Genomic DNA, 22258 nt, shown 5'->3' on the forward strand with positions numbered 1-22258 from the left:
TTCGCTAGTATATGTAGCTTGTTGTAAAACTAGGCAAATATCTAGATGAGTTCATGTACCCCCAGGGGTACACATACCCCTGGTTGAGAACCACTGCTCTAACTCACACTCACATGCACCGCTATACCTCCTACCTCTAGTTTTTCTGTGCACACATAACTCATGATGTCCTGAGCAATACTGTCATAGTTTACCTGTGCTCCCCCATCTGTCTATATCCATCTGTTGTCTCTTGTATAATTAGACTGTAAGCCCTTGTGGGCAGGGTCCATCTTTTTTGTTCTGTGTTTGTACAATGTTTAACACAATGGGGTCCCTGGTCTATACTTAGGATCCCTAGGTGCTACAGTAATATAAATAATAATAGACTTTATGAGTGGACAAATGTCAGTAGGGAACATATGCGAATCTGGCTATTGTTAGTTAAGTTTGTGCATTTGAGTGTGATTTAGAGGAACTGCGTGTGTGGACTGGGATAAATCCAAATGGCAAGTGCCAGGGAATTTGTTCTGAAGGGAGGTATGTTGGTGGTATGTTGAAGTGTATAGATTGGGCCTGCCTAAACTACAGTTTCTCCTTGATTTTCGGTAATGTGTTGGAGGGACTGTAACTGAACAACTTTAAATTACTGTCTAACTGATAATTTGTTAGGTGGTCACATGCAGGGGTGATGACAGACAACCTTCATCCTTCCCTTGACCTTTTCAAACCTCTTAGTTGTTTTCATACAGTGAGGTATCAACAATTGGACACAGCACCCCAAATAAAGGCACATAGCACTTCTCACTATAACTCTCCATCATTCTGTCTGTATCATATCCTGAAACCTCCCTCCCTTGGTCAGTCACAGATGGGAAGGCTGTTCTTGAAAAATGAATTTCCTTTTTGTTTGTCTCTCTTACCAGTTTCTTTAAAGACTCTCTCATCAGCCTGGACCACGGAGCAGAGGCTATTGAGAACAAGTGTGCCAAGTTTGGTGGCTGTGCGTTCCGAAGATTTGTAGTAATCAAGGGCGGTGTTTGTCAGCACAAACCAGCGTTTCTTCACCTTCAGAGAGGATGTCTTGTTGCTGCTTTGAACTTCCTTATGAAGCCAGCCTAATGGGAAAGAGGCACAATAACCTTTATGTTATTGGAGAGAGTCACTGATGGGATGTTTGCCCCTCTCCTGCTGGTGGAACCCTTCAGCTCTCCATCCTCTGCTAGATGTGCCCAGATCTCAAGCTCCTCCTAAATGGCATCTGGTGGGCCCTCCAGCTTCCCTTCTACTCAAGACAGCAGTACCCGCCATGGTCTAGTTAATCTCTCTCTAGAAGGATCTCTCTCACTGAGCACACTATAGGCACTACTGGTAATAAACTGACACGTCCCTTCCTCTGATGAGCTGTTATAGCCCAAGCCACAACTGGATGAATCTGTTCCCTGCTGCTCAGTGAGAATAATTTCCCCCTTGCCTCCCCATCACCAAGAGTCCTCTCATTTCAGCACACCTCACCTCTTGACATGTGAGAATTTGCTTGAAAGTCATAATCTCCTGTATCCTAACCGGGGACTGAACAGACCATATACAATTCATCGTCCCACTGAAAAGCCATTGCCAGGTGTTACACACATCATACTGCTGTGGCTCTGTTATAAACCTCACCACAAACTATGGTTACTCAGCATTACAGGAGGCATATTCCCTTTCTCTCAAGAGCCCTGGAACAGCTGATTAGGAAAACCTCACCTCTGTTCCTATCTTCCCCGGAGCAACCCCAGCTCATAGTGGGAAACCTGCTTGTGATGTCAAGAAGTGCCCAAGCGATGTCAGGCTCTCAGTGTGATGGGATTGGCTAATATCAGCCTATTAGAATGACCAAACCTTTGGTTTCTCCTGAACATGGTTAGAACCAATCCTGTGGGATCCCACTAGAAACACCAGCACTTGTTGATGATTCTCCATTAACAATTACATTTTTATTTGTATCTATCAGTTAGTTTTTAATCCATTTAAAACCACCAAAAAAGAAAATCAACCTTCTGTTGGTGGCATCTGACTCAGATGATGAAAATGAACATGCATCGGTCTGCTCTGCTTTGGATCGTTATTGAGCAGACCCAGTCATCAGCATGGAAGCATGTCCTCTGGAATGGTGGTCATAGCATAAAGGGACATACAAATGTTTAGCATATCTGACACATAAATACCTTGCAATGCTGGCTACAACAGGGCCATGCGAAAGCCTCTTCTCACTTTCAGGGACATTGTAAATAAGAAGCTGGCAGCATTATCTCCCGCAAATGTAAACAAACTTGTTTGTCTTAGCGATTGGCTGAACAAGAAGTAGGATTGAGTGGACTTGTAGGCTCTAAAGTTTTACATTGTTTTGTTTTTGAGTGCAGTTACGTAACAAAAAAAAAATCTACATTTGTAAATTGCACTTTCACAATAGAGATTGCATAACTGTACTTGTATGAGATGAATTGAAAAATACTATTTCTTTTATTTTTTTACAGTGCAAATATTTGTAATAAAAATAATATAAAGTGAGCACTGTACACCTTGTATTCTGTGTTGTAAGTGAAATCAATATATTTGAAAATGTAGAAAACATCCAAAAACATTTAAACAAATGGTATTCTATTTTGTTTAACAGTGTGATTAAAACTATGATTAATCATGATTAATTTTTTAATCGTTTGACAGCCCTACTTCTAATTAAAATTTATTCCTATCAACAACAACTTTTTTTTGTTTTGTAAAAGATCTATTTTATATATCTGCTGTCACTTCTGTCCTAATACAAGGTTTTTGTTTTGTTTTTTAAGAGAAGATGCTGCTCTGTCCATGTGTCCTTGTGGAGGGAGGAAAATTTCATTCCTCTCTTTTGGGTTGATGTATGCCTCTGTGTGGATGAGTATGTGATGCTAGTGGAGGAGAAGGGCTAGTTTAATGACCCTTAGTTCTAGCCAGTTTATACTCCTCTGCTTCTCCAAATTTTACCAAATCCCCTGAGCAGTAGAGGTGTGCTTCCCATCTGTGACGGCTGGCATTAGTGGTGATCAAGAGTCACCAGCTTTGACACTGGATACTCTATTAGAATCTCAAAGGAAGAAGTGACTGAACTTGTAACAGTGACTCAGATTCTGATTGGTTGCAATTTCTTCCCTATATGGCAGGAGATATTTTTGGAGCATCTTCATCTGAAATCTAGCCCATTGTAGAGTGTACACACATGAAACTAACAGGCTGAGGAGTTCTGCCAGGAGTTTTACTGATGTCTGATGACCAGATGATATTTGGTGAATTAAGAACAGGATTTGCTGTTGTCTTTTGTCTAACATGAACTCCCTGTCTGTCTTGGTGCCCAGGATAACTCCTAAGTGCAGCAGTCACTGAGATGGTTGGAGGTGACTTTACTCTCTATGTTCATCAGAAACCCATGATCCTGTTAGTAGGTTGCTGTCTCCTCTAGACCCTGAATGTCTGTCAGATAGGATGAGGACCTGATGAGGAGATCGTCCAAGTAGGGATGTATGTGTTTCCTCCCCAGTTCTCTCAGCATGGCCACTAAAACCACCAGGCTCTTTGTGAATACTTGCAGGGGAGTTTCTAGCTCAAAAGGGAGAGCCCTGTAGCGAAAATGCTTTCTGCTGTAACAAGAACAGAAATTTTTGGTAGCTCTCTGTGATTAGAAGAAGAAAACACGCCTCTTTGAGGTCTATTGAACTCATTAAATCATAGGGTGATAAGAGCCTCAGTGATAGAATAGATTTTAATCTAGTGGCCTCTTCTGGGTTTATCTAGTCTGACCTCCTGTATTACATAGACCAAGACTTCATATTTTTCATGTGAAATTTCAGAGACCTGATGGATTTGTTCAGTGCCCTGAGATCTAAGATGGCTCAAGTTCCCATTCTCCATTGGAGATATCAAAACATTGGCATACACTCCACAAAGTCTCTGTTTTGTTTGTACTGCTCCATGGCTCTGATTCAGAGAAGAAGTCTGTCTGCTTCTTTCACTGTTTGGTGTCTGATTGGGTTCTTTGATCTGGTAGAGACTATGAACTTGCCTCTGGGGGATTGGGTCAGCTCAACGGCACAACACCATAGAGTTGTCTCTAGTACCCTTGTGTCTAAAATAGATGTTTCCCACTTGAAGCTTCCCCCCAAATAAGAGGCCTTCTCAGATATGGGACACTATATATCAGGCAGATGGTTTCTTCTTTGATGATCTTACAGAAAAGCCTCATGTAATGCTTCCAGACTCGGTGAAATGGGACCATCTACCTCTTCCAGTCTCTTTTTGGGTTTCTTGTGGGCTGATAACCAAGAAAAGAGGATGGTATAATGAATGGAAGGTCTATAGCTCTTCTTAGTTTGATGAAATAGAGGAGATTTCTTCTCACCTGCTACCACTTTGTCCATGTCCTCACCAAACGGCTTGCTCTGAGTACTTGGCTGACGTCATAAGGTGTATTGCTTGCATATATGTTTCCAAAGGTGGATCCAGAGGTATCTTCGTACTACCACTTTAGAGTCCATGAAGAAAACCACAAATCTAAGGGAATCCAATGAAGCATCTACAACAAAGGAAGCTGCTAGCTAGAACTTGTTCAAACTTGTTTTCAGTTTTTTATCTCGAACCAGGCTTAATTGCGTTATACCATCGATCAAGGCTAGAGTAGCCCTGACAAAACAAAAGGCTACTGAAGAGTCCAGCAGGCCTGAGGTCTCAGAGTGTTTTCTAAGAGATGCTTTGTTTTTTGGCCTGTTGGTTCTTATAATAAAGTCTCCCTGTGAAGTGATTAGTGTCTTTGACCAAGGCAGTGGCTGCTGCATCCACCTTCGGCAAAGTAACAGTTTTTCTTGTCTTTCAGTAAGGAACAGAACTACTGGATCTGTCTGTTGGCTTTGCTAGGGAACTCCCACCAAGCTTTGACTGTGTCTTCAAATATCACAGTGGAGTGGAACACAATTCTTTCTTTGCTTCAGCTAGAAAGTATTTGAGGCCTTCTTGGACTTCTTTGGGTAGTGGTGGTTCGTGGACTGTTTCAGGGAGCATTTCCACTGTGATTAGCACCTTCCATAACATACAATTAATTATTTGAGGAGGGAAAAGTCTCAAAAATCCTCCTCTAGTGCTGCCTGGTCTGAGATAGATAATTCCCCCTCCTCCAAGGAAATCAAACTGGATGAGGAGGAGGAAAAATTGTACTTCTCCTTGTTCCTATATCTCAGATTTTTTTAGCCTATGGCTCTTCAGACTCCTCCCCAGTGGAGAAGACTAAGAGGAGGATTGAGAAGCGTTCTTCTTCTTCGACTTTCCCTTTTTTCTGAGTCCAACAATCCCTGCAGGAGCACCTGCCTCCTCACTTAGCGCAAAGGACTTGTGATAAGAGTCTGAACTGAGGACTCTTTGAACCTGCATGTCTTTTTTTTTAACTGATCTTTCTTTTATCTCTGTGGGGATTAGCCACTGGATTCTGCCCTTCGAACTTTAACAGCTGTTTTAGAAGAGAACATGGGGCAGGTCACCTCCCTGTTCCTGAAGTGGAGGGACCTTCAGAAGAAGGGTCCTGATGAACATGTCCCCAAGGAGGCAGAGTTTTAGAGCGTGAGAGAGGGATTTTTCTCTGTTTCTTTGGTAGGAGAAGACTCTATGCTTACATAGCCCACCTTTCTGCCCAGAATAAAGTACAGCCACTTCAGGAGACACCCCTGAAGCTGAGGGAGTTAAGGGTTCCAAGGAATGTACTAGTGGAAGAGGTGCTAGGTGGTCATTTACCTCCACATTGGCTGCACCAGGGCTGAAAGGACGGATAGAGCTGAAATCCTCATTTGGCAAGTCAGAGGAGAGGATGCTGTGTCACTGGCAGCAGCAATAGTGGCTGCTTTTTCCACAGGAAGTTCAGGCACCATTATGGGATGGAGCTACAGCACTTTTTGCATGCCACATAGTGGGGGGGAGGGACTCTGCAGCCCAATTCCATGGCTCAACATGGAGCAGGCCCTAATGCGGATGAGGGGGTTAGAAGACGGCAGGGGAACTGAACCATGCTCATGGCTCTGGGTTGCCCTCTGAGGGGTCACCAACCAGACTCTCTCAGTCCATTCGCAGTACTCTTGAAAAGGAAGGAGTAAGGCTTGGGGGGCATTTGCAGTTCTCTTTATTTGTGATGAGCCAAGAGAGAAGGGGAAAACAGGTCTGATTCTGCTGTAATCCTGCCCTCAAGAAGGGCAAGCCAGGCTCAAAATTTCCTGGCCAGTAGAGAGCACCTTTGTTTTAAAAAAATATATTTAGTTTGGTTTTGGAGTCTCCATTTAGTGAAACTCAGAATTTTAAGAAATCTTATTCCTAAAGACTCTGCTACAATAAGGAGATCCCTGGTCTGCTGTCTGCATAGGAGTGAAGGCAGAGAACTTTGGAGGTTCTCCACCAAGGGGCAGTCTTGGCCCCAGGCTGGCTGTCAATCTTAGTTCTGCCTCCCACCAGCAGGAAGAGGGGGAATGCACCATAGTACAGACTGTTGGACATGGAGCACGTGGTGGGTTAGCAGGGGCGCTGGAACAATTTTTACAGTGGAAGTGCTGAGAGCCATTGAACCAAACTGTAAACCCTGTATATAATGGAAACCATTTCAAGCCATGGGGTACGGCAGCACATATGGGGGTGAGAACCAATTCATCTACTTTGTTACCCTCTTGAGAACGATCTGATCCAGGGACAATGTGCGAGCCCATTACAAATAGACTTAGCCTGTCTGTGATATGTCTTCCTCTTCTTCCAGGCAAGTGACCTGTGCTACATAAGGCATCAAAAAGAGATCACCCTTGTGAGACATGCCTTCTCTTTCCCCTTGGGCAGATGGCTCATGTATACCTTCCCACTTATAACCCTTCATCACAAAGTCCTAATCAAGCTCAAGAGAAATGAAGGTTCAATAATTCTAAAAGGCTGACAACATCTAAGATAAATATGGTTCTCTACCATTAGGGACAGCAATGACCAGTCCATCAGCTATGGAGGAGGCCAGGTTCCCACTCAGGCAGATCACAAAACAGCAGCGAGGGTGGGTCTAGGGCTCACACAGCATAATGATGAGAATCTACACAGGCAATTTTCAGAAGAGAACATGCTGTTTACTCTCCCTTCCAGTCCATTAATGAAGGGGCTAGATAAGACCAGAACTAGCATAATACCAAACACTGTGGGTCCCACTAGACACCTCCATCTATGTGAGTGACATATCCAACCCCATTTGGATTTCCATTTTTGTGACATGTAGATGATGTGTTCTTTGAGTTTGTGTGCAGAATAAGGTTACAGTACATGTTTCCTTTTACCTCTCACAAGAAACTCCTGACCATCAATCTTGGATTCGCCTTTGGGTTTCTGTAGGAGCGAGATCCAGTGATGCATCTCCTCTGGGGTGTCGCTGTTACAGTGAATCACTCGATTTGCTGTGATGATCACAAAGGAATTTGGCCTGCCAGAAAACATGAGAATTAAAACTGGTCATATCAGATCCATGTCTGGAGCAAAAGCACCGTTGAGACAGAGCACATCTCTTCAACCATCAGCCCCTCTGCCAAAGTGCCTGCATAGCCATAGCCTGAGCCTTCACCTTTAACCATCAGCCCCTCTGCCTCAGCATAAGCAATGCCAGTCAGACCTCTGGAGAGCTGGGGGAACATTTAAACAGGGGAAAGAGCCCCCCCAGACTGGATTACAAATTGGGGGGAGGAGTGTATTCAGACAGCAGGCATGTGATCTATAGCACACACCAATCATAATAGCATAAAGGTGCCTCTCATGGACTCCTGTCATCCTCCCTCAAGTCCCACTGCTTGGTTCAACAGAAGCTGAGGACCAATCCCTCAGTACTTTAGTGAGAGAGACAGAATTCCTCCTAGGACAAAGAAAGGCATCTTAGGTGGCAGATCTTCAGCTGCTGTAAATGGTCATAGCTCCGATGAAGTCAATGGAACGATGTCAATTTGCACCAGCCAGGGATCTACCTCTGAGAGTACTGTTAAGGACAATTATAGAATCATAGAAGATTAGGGTCGGAAGAGACCTCAGGAGGTCATCTAGACCTATCCTCTGGTCAAAGTAGGACCACCCCAACTGGAACTTGACACAATTGCTGCTTGTTCTGTCATCTGCCACCACTGAGAACAGCCGAGCTCCATCCGCTTTGGAACCCCACTTCAGGTAGTTGAAGACTGCTATCAAATCCCCCGCCATACTCTTCTCGTCTGCACCAGCCCCCGAAACATTTTCGTTGCCTCCGCTGGACTCCCTCCAATTTGTCCACATCCTTTCTGTAGTGGGAAGCCCCAAACTGGACGCAATACTCCAGATGTGGCCTCACCAGTACCGAATAGATGGGAATAATCACTTCCCTCGATCTGCTGGCAATGCTCCTACTAATGCAGCCCAATATGCCATTAGTCTTCTTGGCAACAAGGGCACACTGTTGACTCATATCCAGCTTCTTGTCCACTGTAATCCCCAGGTCCTTTTCTGAAGAACTGCCGCTTAACCAGTCAGTCCCCAACCTGTAGCAGTGCCTGGGATCCTTCCGTCCTAAATGCAGGACTCTGCACTTGTCCTTGTTGAACCTCATCAGATTTCTTTTTGCCCAATTCTCCAATTTGTCTAGGTTACTCTGGACCCTATCCCTACCGTCCAGTGTATCTACCTCTCCCCCCAGCTTTGTGTCATCTGCAAACTTGCTGAGGGTGCAATCCATCCCATCATTCAGATCATTAATGAAGATGTTGAACAAAACCGGGCCCAGGACAGACCTCCTGGGGCACTCCACTTGATACCGGCAGCCAACTAGACATCGAGCCGTTGATCACTACCTGTCTAGCCAGCTTTCTATCCACCTTATGGTCCATTCATCCAATCCATACTTCTTTAACTTGCTGGCAAGAATAATGTGGGAGACCGTATAAAAAGCTTTGCTAAAGTCAAGATATATCATGTCCACCACTTTCCCCATATCCACAGAGCCAGTTATCTCATCATAGAAGGCGATCAGGTTGGTCAGACATGACTTGCCCTTGGTGAATCCATGTTGATTGTTCCTGATCACTTTCCTGTCCTCCAAGTGCTTTAAAATGGATTCCTTGACGATCTGCTCCATGATTTTTCCAGGGACTGAGGTGAAGCTGACCGGTCTGTAGTTCCCCAGATTCTCCTTCTTTCCTTTTTTGGGCACTATATTTGCCTTTTTCCAATTGTCCGTGACCTCCCCCAGTTGCCACGAGTTTTCAAAGATAATGGCCAATGGCTCTGCAATCACATCAGCCAACTCCCTCAGCACCCTTGAATGCATTAGATCCGGTCCCATGGACTTGTGCATGTCCAGCTTTTCTAAATAGTCCTTAACCTGTTCTTTCATCACTGGGGTTGCTCACCTCCTCCCCATACTGTGCTGCCCAGTGCAGCAGTCTGGGAGCTGACCTTGTCTGTGAAGACCAAGGCAAAAAAAAAAAAGCATTGAGTACTTACTTCAGCTTTTTCCACATCATCTGTCACTAGGTTGCCTCCCCTATTCAATAAGGGTCCCACACTTTCCCTGACCACCTTCTTGTTGCTAACATACCTGTAGAAACCCTTCTGGTTACCCTTCACATCTCTTGCTAGCTGCAACTCCAATTGTGCTTTGGCCTTCCTGATTACACCCCTGCATGCTTGAGCAATATTTTTATACTCTTCCCTAGTCATCTGTCCAAGTTTCCACTTCTTGTAAGCTTCCTTTTTGTGTTTAAGCTCACCGAAGATTTCTTTGTTAAGCCAAGCTGGTTGCCTGCCATATTTGCTATTCTTTCTGCACATCGGGATGGTTTGTTCCTGCGCCCACTTCTTTAAAATACAGCCAGTTCTCCTGGACTCCTTTCCCCCTCATATTAGCCTCCCAGGGGATCCTGCCTATCAGTTCCCTGAGAGAGTCAAAGTCTGCTTTTCTGAAGTCCAGGGTCCATATTCTGCTGCTCTCCTTTCTTCCTTTTGTCAGGATCCTGAACTTGACTATTTCATGGTCACTGCTGCCCAGGTTGCCTCCCACTTCTACTTCTACTTCTACTTCCCCTACCAATTCTTCCTTGTTTGTGAGCAACGGGTCAAGAGGAGCATGGCCTCTAATTGAGAGCATTCACTAATTTCTAAGGAGTCAGAACTGAATCTGGGGGTGGCGGGGGAGGGGAGCCTCTGTATCTGAGACACAGTGCTGTGGAGCAGAAGAGAGTCAAGCCAGACTTAGGAAGCAGAAGTTCCAGTCCTACATCTCTAGCCAGCCACCTCACTTTGCACCTGGGATTACAATGGGATAGAGACTAAGGGCAAGTCTACACTCAAAATGCTGCATGGGCGCAGCTGTACCACTGTAGCGTTTTATCGAAGATGCTCTAAACTGAATTAATCCACCCGAGTGACGTAGTTATACCGATATAGGTCTGTAGTGTAAGACCAGACCCAAGTATTACTCTACACGTCTTCAGTATAAAGAGCCTAGCTGAAGTAATGTCTAAAACTTTCCACCTTAATACCCAGCTAAGAATCCCTTAAAATACAAAAATTCCCTAACTGTACTGTGAAAGCCCCTGCAGCTTGCAGGAGAAAAAAATACTTTAAAGCAAAGTAATGCACTAAGAAACTTAAGTAGGATGAGCCCATTGTTTTTGTAGCTGACAGTGTACATTTTCAACTGAATAAAATGTGAAATGCTCCCTGTTTTGTATTCTGGTTGGTTTCATAGCACAATGTATGAACTACAGAACTGTCCTGTGTTTTAATAGGACCTTTCTTGCTTTTGTTAGGGAGCGGTAAGAGTAGAGTTTAGTTTATGATGTTGGGGAGGCCTTCCTCAGGCTAGAGCATCTACTTGTTAATTTGGGCTTTTTCTGCTGAAAATGTCTGTCTTCTAATAAAGCTTTCAAAAGTGTAAGTTTTTATTTAACTTGGGTTCCAAGGCCGTGAACCACAAAGATACTTCGGCACCTAATTCCTCTTTTTAGGCACCGCTGCGATCCACTAAACTCCTGCTCAGTTGCCGCCTAACCCTGTAGGTGCCTAAAGTTGCTCAGCACCTATGTTTCTGCCTCTGAACATGTGCATTGCAGCCTCGCTCTAGGTCCCCAGGGGCCAATCTCCTGCCTAGGCCCCAGGACGATTCACAAACTGGGGAAGACAGGCATTCGTCCGCCTAAGTGACATGCAGGAGCACAGTCTGGTAGGCATGCTCAGATGCCACCTGCCAGGTTGGGCCATTTAGGAGAGTCCACACAGAACAACTGAGGAGGCAGAGCTCCCTCACAACTTTTAGTCTTGTGGTTAGAATACTGACCCAGGATGTCAGAGACCCCCAGCTCAAGTCCCCCTCCACCTGAGGGGGAGAAGGGATTTGAACAAGAGTCTGCAACTTCTCAAGTGACTGCCCTAACCACTAGGCTATGGGATATTCTGATGTGAGTCTCCCTCACACTCTCCTACTGAAGTTGTTCCACTTCAAATAATTGACAAATTAAATATTAACTGGGCTAGAGAAAGAGTTAGACTGAATCTTTAGTCTATTGGTTAGGGCACTCACCTGAGGGATGGCAGAGCCCTGTTCAGAAGGGGGACTATGAACTGAAGGTCTCCCACATCCTGAGTGAATACCCTAACCACTGGTCTAAAGGAGGTCTGCCTTTCCCCTCCTGCCCCCCAGATGTTTTCTTTCTGGCCCCACATGTGACTTAGGTGGCCAAATGCCTCTTGCCCCCCCCCCCCCCCCCCGTTTGTGGATCACAAGCAGAGATAAGTGCCTGTCTCTGAGATGGGGAGGGACTTAGCACTGGCTAGCTTAGGTGGCTCCCTATCTAGGGTGCTGACTTTGTGGTTCACAGTTTAAGGCGCCTCTCTCTCTCCCCATTCATCATACAGGAGCCTAGGTGCCTAACTCAGGCTTCACGACACTGAGCATCAAAGCACCTAACTATAGGTGCCAAGAAAATCACAGGAGGAACACTGTGCTCCACAAAGCATGAGTCCCTATGTGGGTCTGGGCCCAAGTGACTAATAGGCTCTATCATTAGGAAGAGTTTGGTGGATTACTAATGTTCTGTGAACCTCGGCTTGAGAATAACTGATCTACTGAAATATTAGTGATCACATACTGTCATGGAACTTTTTATGTATTGTTATTGTTCATATCATTAATTATTGGAGGATATTATGCCGGTAGCATAACAACTTGATTAACATTTTGGTATATGGTTCACAAATCCAATACTGAACAGATTTTGAACCAAGAAGATGGATGGAGTGACCAGCCATATTACAATTACATCAATATAACAGGGTTAAAAAAAAACCTAGATAAATTCATGGAGGATAGGTCTAGCCAGGATGGGCAGGAATGGTGTCCCTAGCCTCTGTTTGCCAGAAGCTGGGAATGAGTGACAGGGGATGGATCACTTGACGATTACCTGTTCTGTTCATTCCCCCGGGGCACCTGGCACTGGCCACTGTCGGAAGACAGAATACTGGGCTAGATGGACCTTTGGTCTGACCCAGTAGGGCCGTTCTTATGTTCAAGCAGGGAATAACATTCCTGATCTTAATGTCTTCTTTTTAGCAAGGCTGTTTTTGCTAAATCTACAAGATTAAGATCTTGCAGCCAAAGTAATTTTAACACAGGGTGGCGAGGCTCGGGCTGGTTCAAGCTTCAGTCCCCACTTCTGGGGTCATGTAATAATGTTTATTGTCAGAAGGGTGTTGCGGTGCAATCAAGTTTGAGAACGCAGATCTACTCTGATCTCCTTTACAATCCAGACCATCGGATTTCACCCAATTCTCTCTGTATGGAGCCCATCAACTTGTGTTTGACTAAAGCATATCTTCCAGAAATGCATCCACTCTGAAGACATCACAGATGGAAAATGGGACCCACCACTTCCCTTGGCTGTTTGTTCCAATTGTTTATTACCTTCACTGTTAAAAATGTGTGCCTTATTCCTAATTTGAATTTGTCAGGCTTCAGATTCCAGCCATTGATTCTTTTGCTTTTCTCCAATAGGTCAAAGAATCCTTTAGAACCTGGTACTCCAGCCCTCAAAAGAATTTCTGTAGCTCTTTTCTGCACCCTCTCCAATTTTTCTGCATCCTTTTAAAAATTTGGACATAAGAAGTGGATGCAGTATTAACTCACCACTTTAGGTGCCTACGTACAATATTTAAGTGCCACTGAGATCCTCAGAACCAGCTCAGCTGCCACTTAACTCTGTAGACACCTAAATTCCCAAGGTGCCTAAGTTTCCACCAATGGGCATGTGCAAAACTACCTCACTGAAACTGACCCTATAGCCTGGGGGTTAAGACAGTCAACTGGGATGTGGGAGAGTCAGGTTCACTCTTGCAGGGTGTATTTGTGTTCTTTGGTGGGGCAGGTTATTGTCCTAAGCTTAGAGTATATTTGTTAGGTATTTCTTGCTCTCACACTCCCTCTCTAAACCTTGAGTTTGAGTCTGTAGGTCCTTTGCCCTTTACACCCCCCCTTGCATAGTTAATTAACGCTGTCCTGGCTGCTCCTGCTAGTCTCCACCCCAGATGATAAGCTTTCCTATCCATAAGATGCAGGGCATCCCATTCATATAGACTCATCTCCCACTGGAATGTGGCCCAACGTTCCACATCATCAAAACTTCAACTTCACGCCAGTCACATAGCCAGTGATTCACCACCAGTATTTTCTACCTTTTCTTGCTCGTAGGACTGGCAGGACCTCTGAGAAGATTGGACTTTCTTCTTCTTCTTCAGCTCCCTTCCAAGATCTCTGAAGTCTTCAACAATCTGTGTAGTCCCACATGATGCTGTAACACTGGTTTCAATGTGTGTCTTCAACAGCAGAGATTTGCCAGGTGACTTCAGAATCCCATCCAATCTTGCAGTAACATTTCACATCCTAGCTCCTGTTGTCCTTGTGTCCCTTTCTAAAGCCTCTGTCTACTCTTCTTAACACAGACTCACCACTGACAATTGCTTGTCATCTTAGGCATCTTTGGGGTATAAAGCAAGCAGCAATCCCCAAGTGCATCCCCTATAGTTTTCTGTTCCATTCTCATAAGAATGGCCATACTGGGTCAGACCAAAAGTCCATCTAGCCCAGTATCCAGTCTTCTGACAGTGGCCAGTGCCAAGTGCCCCAGAGGGAATGAACAGAACAGGTAATCTTCAAGTGATCCATCCCCTGTTGCTCATTCCCAGCTTCTGGCAAACAAAGGCCAGGGACACCATCCCTGCCTATCCTGGCCAATCATCCCCAGGTGATTCTTCAGAGACATTCTAGGTAGTTGCCTCACTATCATCCCCATTTTACAGATGGGAAATTGAGGCACTGAGCATCCAGTACCTTATAGGATGTTTGTGGAAGAGCCAGAATTGAACCTGTGTCTCCGACAGGCCAGGCTAAGTGCTCTAACCACTGGATCATCCTTCCTCTCTGGTGGGGAAGTGCAAATGGAGATTCCCTATATCATGTGGCCCACATAAGGACAGGGCACAACAACCATTCCTGTGAGTACCTACACAGGAAGAAGGTATCAGATAATGGAAAACTCTTTCATTTATCAGACTGACTGAGGCATAACGAGATCCATTAGCTGGCAGTTGAAGTTAGAAAAAGTCAAACTGGAATAAAGATGCAGTGTTTTAATAATGAGGGTAATTATTAACTGGAATAGCTTCCTAATATATTTAGGAGATTCTCCACCACTTGGAGCCTTTACTTGAAACTGTATGTCTTTCTTAAAGTTATGCTCCAGCTCAACCACGAGTAATTGCGATGGATGAAAGAATCACTGGGTGAAAATCTGTGACCTGTGTTCTGCAGGAGGTCAGACTAGATGATCAGCATGGCCCCTTGTGGCCTTGGAATCTACGATCAGGGACCACTCAGTCCTTGCTCCTGCCTGGTAACAGCTCAGCAAGAAAGGGACAATGCCATAGCCCCACCCTTCAATATACCAGCCTGCGAAGTGGGGCACGCATACTAGGGAAAGCACCCTGTCATCTTAATTTGTGCCCCCGCCGCCGTGTGCACTGAATAGTCCCATAAGAGGCACCATCTGTCCCAGTGCTCCTCCAAGGGTGATACAGCTGCTCTACCCTACACGGAGCACCACGCAGAGTGTGCAACTGAGCCCCGTAGATTTGTTTTGATTATTCCTCACTTTTCCTCTTTTTCCCCATTTGTTTATCTTTGCTTGAAATGCTTTGAGTTAAGGAGAATTTAATTCAGTGGGGCAGAGATGACACACACACAGTGTTTCAACCTTCACTTCCCAAAACAGGTTACATTAATAGATTCACAGATTTTAAGGCAAGAAGAGACCATTATGATACTCAAGTCTGACTTCTCACAGGCCACAGAATTCCATCAAATGATAGCTGCATCGAGCCCATAAGTTCTGGTTGAATGAGAGAGAATCTTTTACAAAGTCATCTAATCTTGACATTCAGACTAAGCTGTTTCCACCTATAGATTCATAGATTCTAGGACTGGAAGGGACCTCGAGAGGTCATGGAGTCCAGTCCCCTGCCCGCATGGCAGGACCAAATACTGTCTAGACCATCCCTGATAGACATTTATCTAACCTACTCTTAAATATCTCCAGAGATGGAGATTCCACAACCTCCCTAGGCAATTTATTCCAGTGTTTAACCACCCTGACAGTTAGGAACTTTTTCCTAATGTCCAACCTAGACCTCCCTTGCTGCAGTTTAAGCCCATTGCTTCTTGTTCTATCCTCAGAGGCTAAGGTGAACAAGTTTTCTCCCTCCTCCTTATGACACCCTTTTAGATACCTGAAAACTGCTATCATGTCCCCTCTCAGTCTTCTCTTTTCCAAACTAAACAAACCCAATTCTTTCAGCCTTCCTTCACAGGTCATGTTCTCAAGACCTTTAATCATTCTTGTTGCTCTTCTCTGGACCCTTTCCAATTTCTCCACATCTTTGTTGAAATGCGGTGCCCAGAACTGGACACAATACTCCAGCTGAGGCCTAACCAGAGCAGAGTAGAGCGGAAGAATGACTTCTCGTGTCTTGCTCACAACACACCTGTTAATACATCCCAGAATCATGTTTGCTTTTTTTGCAACAGCATCACACTGTTGACTCCTATTTAGCTTGTGGTCCACTATAACCCCTAGATCCCTTTCTGCCGTACTCCTTCCTAGACAGTCTCTTCCCATTCTGTATGTGTGAAACTGATTTTTTCTTCCTAAGTGGAGCACTTTGCATTTGTCTTTGTTAAACTTCATCCTGTTTAACTCAGACCATTTCTCCAATTTGTCCAGATCATTTTGAATTATGACCCTGTCCTCCAAAGCAGTTGCAATCCCTCCCAGTTTGGTATCATCCGCAAACTTAATAAGCGTACTTTCTATGCCAATATCTAAGTCGTTAATGAAGATATTGAACAGAGCCGGTCCCAAAACAGACCCCTGCGGAACCCCACTCGTTATGCCTTTCCAGCAGGATTGGGAACCATTAATAACAACTCTCTGAGTACGGTTATCCAGCCAGTTATGCACCCACCTTCTGGTAGCCCCATCTAAATTGTATTTGCCTAGTTTGTCGATAAGAATATCATGCGAGACCGTATCAAATGCCTTACTAAAGTCTAGGTATACCACATCCACAGCTTCTCCCTTATCCACAAGACTCGTTATCCTATCAAAGAAAGCTATCAGATTGGTTTGACATGATTTGTTCTTTACAAATCCATGCTGGCTGTTCCCTATCACCTTACCACCTTCCAAGTGTTTGCAGATGATTTCCTTAATTACTTGCTCCATTATCTTCCCTGGCACAGAAGTTAAACTAACTGGTCTGTAGTTTCCTGGGTTGTTTTTATTTCCCTTTTTATAGATGGGCACTATATTTGCCCTTTTCCAGTCTTCTGGAATCTCTCCCGTCTCCCATGATTTTCCAAAGATAATAGCTAGAGGCTCAGATACCTCCTCTATTAGCTCCTTGAGTATTCTAGGATGCATTTCATCAGGCCCTGGTGACTTGCAGGCATCTAACTTTTCTAAGTGATTTTTAACTTGTTCTTTGAGATGGAAAGAGGAACAAACTTTCATTTAAAAAAAAGTATATTTCTAGACCTCATGGCTATGAAGAAAACCAAACTGGAACAATGTATAGACTGAAGCAGCATAAAGCAGGAGGCTGAGCTACCCCATGGGGCAAACTTATTATTATTATTTAAAACAAGTTTGGTGCTGATAATGTGCTCATCCATGTGCAAAAACAAACTGAAGCCAGGCCCTGCCCCAAAAAGCTACCAGTCCAAAAGGCAATGATGTAGTTACAATGCAGCTTATTCCTACCTGTCAGGATTGTCTGAGGCACAGACAGAGTCGATGAGCCCCACATCCAGGGTTCCCTTCACAGGGGGAGAGACAGACATTTATCAACAATGTACATCCTAAGGCAGAAACATTTTCCTTCCTCATAAAAATCAAGAACCAAAGCTTTGCTTCTAAATTCTATCAGCTTTAATACAAGCAAGTCAATGAGAGAGAGGAAGGGGGATATGAGACAGACTTCTATGTTCTGCAGACAGAAAGGTGGTGCAGAACTCCACACAGGAGCTGTGATGGTCAGTCAGCATTATGAAGCTCTGGGAAAACTGCGTCTCCACCTCCCAGTCTCAGAACAAACAAAATATATTGGTATTCTCTTCATACAAATCTCCTGCCCCTGTATTTATTGTACTCCAAACCCTGTATGGCCTCCCCAAACCAACCAAGACCACTATCAATGATGCAACTCACTTTGCCCCACTCAAACTGCCAAAGATTCCTTGTCTCTGAACGATTCATCCCTGCTCTGTCCTTTCTTAAACCAATTTTGAAGTCTGCCTGTGTGTAAATCATTAACTGTTCTGCCCATGGTAACTGTGCATAGCTTACTTACCCTGTTCAGGAACTATGTCAATGCTGAGTTGGAAATACCTGCACAAGATTGACTGAACAATAATGGCTCTAAACATCCAACTTGCCAGGAACCTGGTCCACTAGTAACTCACCACGGCATTCTTCGGATTTGCCTGTTCATCTTGCATTTCCCTCAGCTGTTGGGCTGTGGCACTGTGCACTCGGCTCAGGACATTAAACCAACCACTGACAATCAGAACAAAACCAAGATTAGGATTTATGCAGTGAAACTAGACTCCAGAAGATGATCAGATTGAGAAGGAAACAGAAACCCACCATCTGATGGAAGAATTATTTCACTCGCTTCTTTCCTACAACTCTCCAAAAGCATCTCAGTCCTCTGACCCTGATGGGAAGCTCAACTTTTTCCCAACTGTCCATTTATCCCTGGAATATCTACATATGCTCCCAGATACCTGGCCTCACCAACCCCTTGGCAACTGCTCCTACACAATCCAGCTCCCCAGTGCCAGTATGAGGAAGCAGAAGTGAGTTATATAATACACAGCTGTCAGTGGACTTGGGAGAGGTTTCAGCAATGAGAAGGCAAGATGGGTTGGAACTCATTCCAGAAAAGAGTTCTGACCTGCCTCAACTCCCAGAAACCTTCTTGGACTAGCTCCCTTAACTGACCTGTGTATAAATCCTAAAATCAGACCGTTTCCAACTGGTCAATTTTATGATTTAATGGAAAGGGAAGGATATGAAGTTACTTGGCTGTGACAGGGATTCTTGTTCCAGACACAAGGCTTGAGAGTGATTCAGTCCTGGAGAACCAGCAGAGAGCTCATCCCACTCTAAACTTCAGATAAGAAGCATCTGGGTTTTGTAGAGGTGTCACTAACAGAAGCACTAAAACGGCAGTGGTTTGCCATTTCTAGTGCAGGTGCTTTCCTCTTCCTCGGAATGGATGCTGCTATGGTGAGGGCAGGGGCTGACATTTAATACTTATTTCTGCCATCTGGCCAGGGTGCCAGAAGGGAAGGATATGAGTCATTCTCTGGGTTTACATTGCTGAGGTTTTATCAGAGACTCTGCAGACTCTGATAAACTACAGCTTTCATGCCGACTCCTGGGTAAAACAAATTCCCTCTGCAGGTTGCCTCAGTCATTTACAGAAACCATGAATGGCTGGCATTGTTCACCTTGGATTTTATTTAATAAATAAATCAGCTAATAGATGTTCCAGTTATAATAAGTGTTGCATGAAAAACTGTTCTTATCAAAGTCATGCTTAACTTAGGCCATATTACAGAAGCAAAAGGTAATGTATACTCTCAAGAAAGAGAGCAGTGGTGGAACAGTGGGCAGAAGGAAGGAAGTCCCATGACTACATGAACACAGACTAAATTTCCGTCTCATTTCTGGGGATGGGGAGTCCACAGATGATATTTGTTGTTAGAGAAGTATGTAATGAAGCTCAGAAACGAATCCCTTCTCATCCCAGCAGAGGAAAGTTAATGGACTTTCCAGGGCAGAGTTGAGATTCATTGCAGGAGCAGCATGGGAGAAACCCAGTAATGAATGAAGATGGATAATAAACTCCCTCTTGTACCTGGCATCTTCTGGTGACTCTGCCACAATGTGGTAAATTCTGTCCTCGGTCACAATATCCAGAGCATTCTCCTTCTCATGAATATCCACAATCTCCCTGTAACACAGTGAACGGTGAGACCCAGCAAGCTGAAAAACTTCCATAAGCATCACATTTACTCCATATGCCTGATTTTTCATGCTGTACCATTCACTGTAGCAAATGAAATGAATGGTGTTTGGCATGTCAACACTTTTGTTGAAACACAGGAATTCCACTGGTCAATAGCAAGAATTTCTGAATCCCCCTTAAAATGGCTGTACAGCTAACCTATACAAAAGCAGAAGGCACGCATACCAATTTAATACTTTCTTTAAACCGATCAGCAAACAGAGATTTGAATGGCCAAAAAATAAAACGGGAAGGTGGACAGGTGGAGCTATTTACAGCAGCCATGACTGCTCATTCGTTTTGTTTCTTGGTCAGGCTGTCAATTGCAGTTAACTCAAGTGATTAACTCAAAACAAATTAACTCGATTAAAAAAATTAATCATGATTAATCACAGTTTTAATTGCACTGTTAAACAATAATAGAATACAGTAACTCCTCACTTAATGTCCTCCCGCTTAACGTTATTTCAAAGTTACATTGCTGCTCAATTAGGGAACATGCTGTTTGGCGGCGTTTAGGACTTTTGGGGGGAGGAGGAGGGAAGGAGCAGGGATGTGACATGCTCTGGAGAGGAGGTGGAGTGGGGGTGGGAAGAGGTGGGCCTGGAGTGGAGCGGGGACGGGAAGAGGCGGGCCTGGAGCATCCTCCGGCAAAGTCGGCACCTGTTCTTCTCCGGGGAAGCTGTTGCTGCTGCTGGCGAAGGTGCTTCCTAGCATCCTTGCCTGCAGCGAGCTTTGTCTGTGTGAGGTAAGCCAGGGGCACTTCCCAACCACAGTACAGTACAGTACTGTACAGTATATAATGCCTTTTGTCTGCCCAAAAAATATTTCCTTGGAACCTAACCTCCCGCATTTACCTTAAATCTTATGGGAAAATTGGATTCGTTTAACATTGTTTCACTTGAAGTTGCATTTTTCAGGAACATAACTACAACGCTAAGTGAGGAGTTACTGTACCATTTATTTAAATATTTTTGGATGTTTGGATGTAAATACCGTCCAATGCCGACTACAACAGTGCCATACAAATGCCTATTCTCACAAGATCCATCCCCTATCGCCTGTCTCACTTTCAGGTGACATTGTAAATAAGAATTGGGCAGCATTATTTTCCATAAATGTAAACAAACATGTTTGTCTTAGTAATTGGCTGAACAAAATAGGACTGAATGGACTTGTAGGCTCTAAAGTTTTACATTGTTTTATTTTTTAGTGCAGTTACGTAAAAAAATAATTCTACATTTGTAAGTTGCACTTTCACGATAGAGATTGCACTACAGTAATTGTATGAGGTGAGTTAAAAATACTATTTCTTTTTTTACGGTGCAAATATTTGTAATAAAAAAATAATATAAAGTGAGCACTGTACACTTCGTATTCTGTCTTGTAAGTGAAATCAATATATCTGAAAATGTAGAAAACATTCAAAAATATTTAAATAAATAGTATTCTATTATTGTTTAACAGTATGATTAAATCTGCAATTAATGGTGGGGTTTTTTTTTATTGCGCGATTAATTTTTAAAATAGTTTGGCAGCCCTATTTCTTGGTACTCTAGGTGGAGACAGTATGAGGGTCTGATTCAGTCTCTGGGTTCTACCATTGAAAGACAGGATGCCTGGCTCTTGCAGCCAAAAATCTGCCCACAGGTTGGGGGAAGGCACAGCACTATAACACACCGACAATCAAACTCCACTAGGAACCCTGGAGTTGTCTGGAATAGCGCTGAGGCAGATGGAGTCGGGTGGGGCAGAGCACATGGGCAATGTGCTGAATTAGTGCCTCTCCTGGACAACCTCTGTCAGTGGCTACTATGCAGCCTCAGCTGGAGTCTGAAGCTGCTCCCTACACTGGACAAGGAACTAGAAAATGTCCAATAGGGAGCAATCCTGCTCCCCCAGAGATCGACTGGATGATCCAACAGGATTTTCCTTCTCTACCCTCAGATTCCTCTAACCCTATACAATATTTCTAGGCTAGTGCAGCAGCCTTTATCACTAGTGATATGGACAGAGAATGTTGGAGTTTTATTGGGTTCGTTCTTCTCACTCACTTTGCCCTTCTGATGTCTATCGTCCCCTTCAGTTTTTCCTCACTGTCATTCTCAAAGTACATCAACTTAGATTCTCGAAGAACAAACCAGCGGCGCTTCCAGTTACGGCGAGACAGAGTTGACATGCCGCCTCCTTTTTTATAGAGCCAGCCTGACTTCAGGGCCTCTTGCTTAGTTCGGAACCACATGAAGGCCTCATTCTTCAGAACACACCATCGCCGTCTCCATGGGTTCATCAGACCCCCTGCAGAAAGGAGAGAGCGCAAGACATTATCAAATCTGCAGCATCACGCATCTCCCTAGTCTAATCCTTGTGTCTCAATTAGACATCTGGGCACCATTTCAGATCCGTGCCTGGCCACACATAGCAGGAATTGAGGACTGGAATAGAAATAAGGCTGGGATTAGAGTTTGGCCAAAGAACGAACAGAATCAGACATTCAACCAAACACGAACAGTTTCTGAGAAGTGAAAAGTGCACTCTGCTTTTGTTTTCTTGTAGAATTTGTGGAAAT

General features: G+C 44.2%; 1 protein-coding gene across 1 annotated transcript in view; it reads right to left on the reverse strand.

Annotated features, from left to right (window-relative positions):
• Nucleotides 1-22258, reverse strand: part of LOC135885744 (unconventional myosin-X-like) — a 208624-nt gene that overhangs the window by 45696 nt on the left and 140670 nt on the right. Inside the window, exons 27-32 of the mRNA XM_065413650.1 lie at nt 21744-21987; nt 19540-19635; nt 18077-18170; nt 17376-17431; nt 7332-7474; nt 903-1097 (exon numbers count right to left, since the gene is read on the reverse strand). Coding sequence (XP_065269722.1) covers nt 903-1097; nt 7332-7474; nt 17376-17431; nt 18077-18170; nt 19540-19635; nt 21744-21987 — 828 coding nt within the window. The remainder of the gene's footprint in view (nt 1-902; nt 1098-7331; nt 7475-17375; nt 17432-18076; nt 18171-19539; nt 19636-21743; nt 21988-22258) is intronic.

The sequence above is a fragment of the Emys orbicularis genome, chromosome 11, assembly GCF_028017835.1.
Source record: "Emys orbicularis isolate rEmyOrb1 chromosome 11, rEmyOrb1.hap1, whole genome shotgun sequence".
Taxonomy (NCBI): domain Eukaryota; kingdom Metazoa; phylum Chordata; order Testudines; family Emydidae; genus Emys; species Emys orbicularis.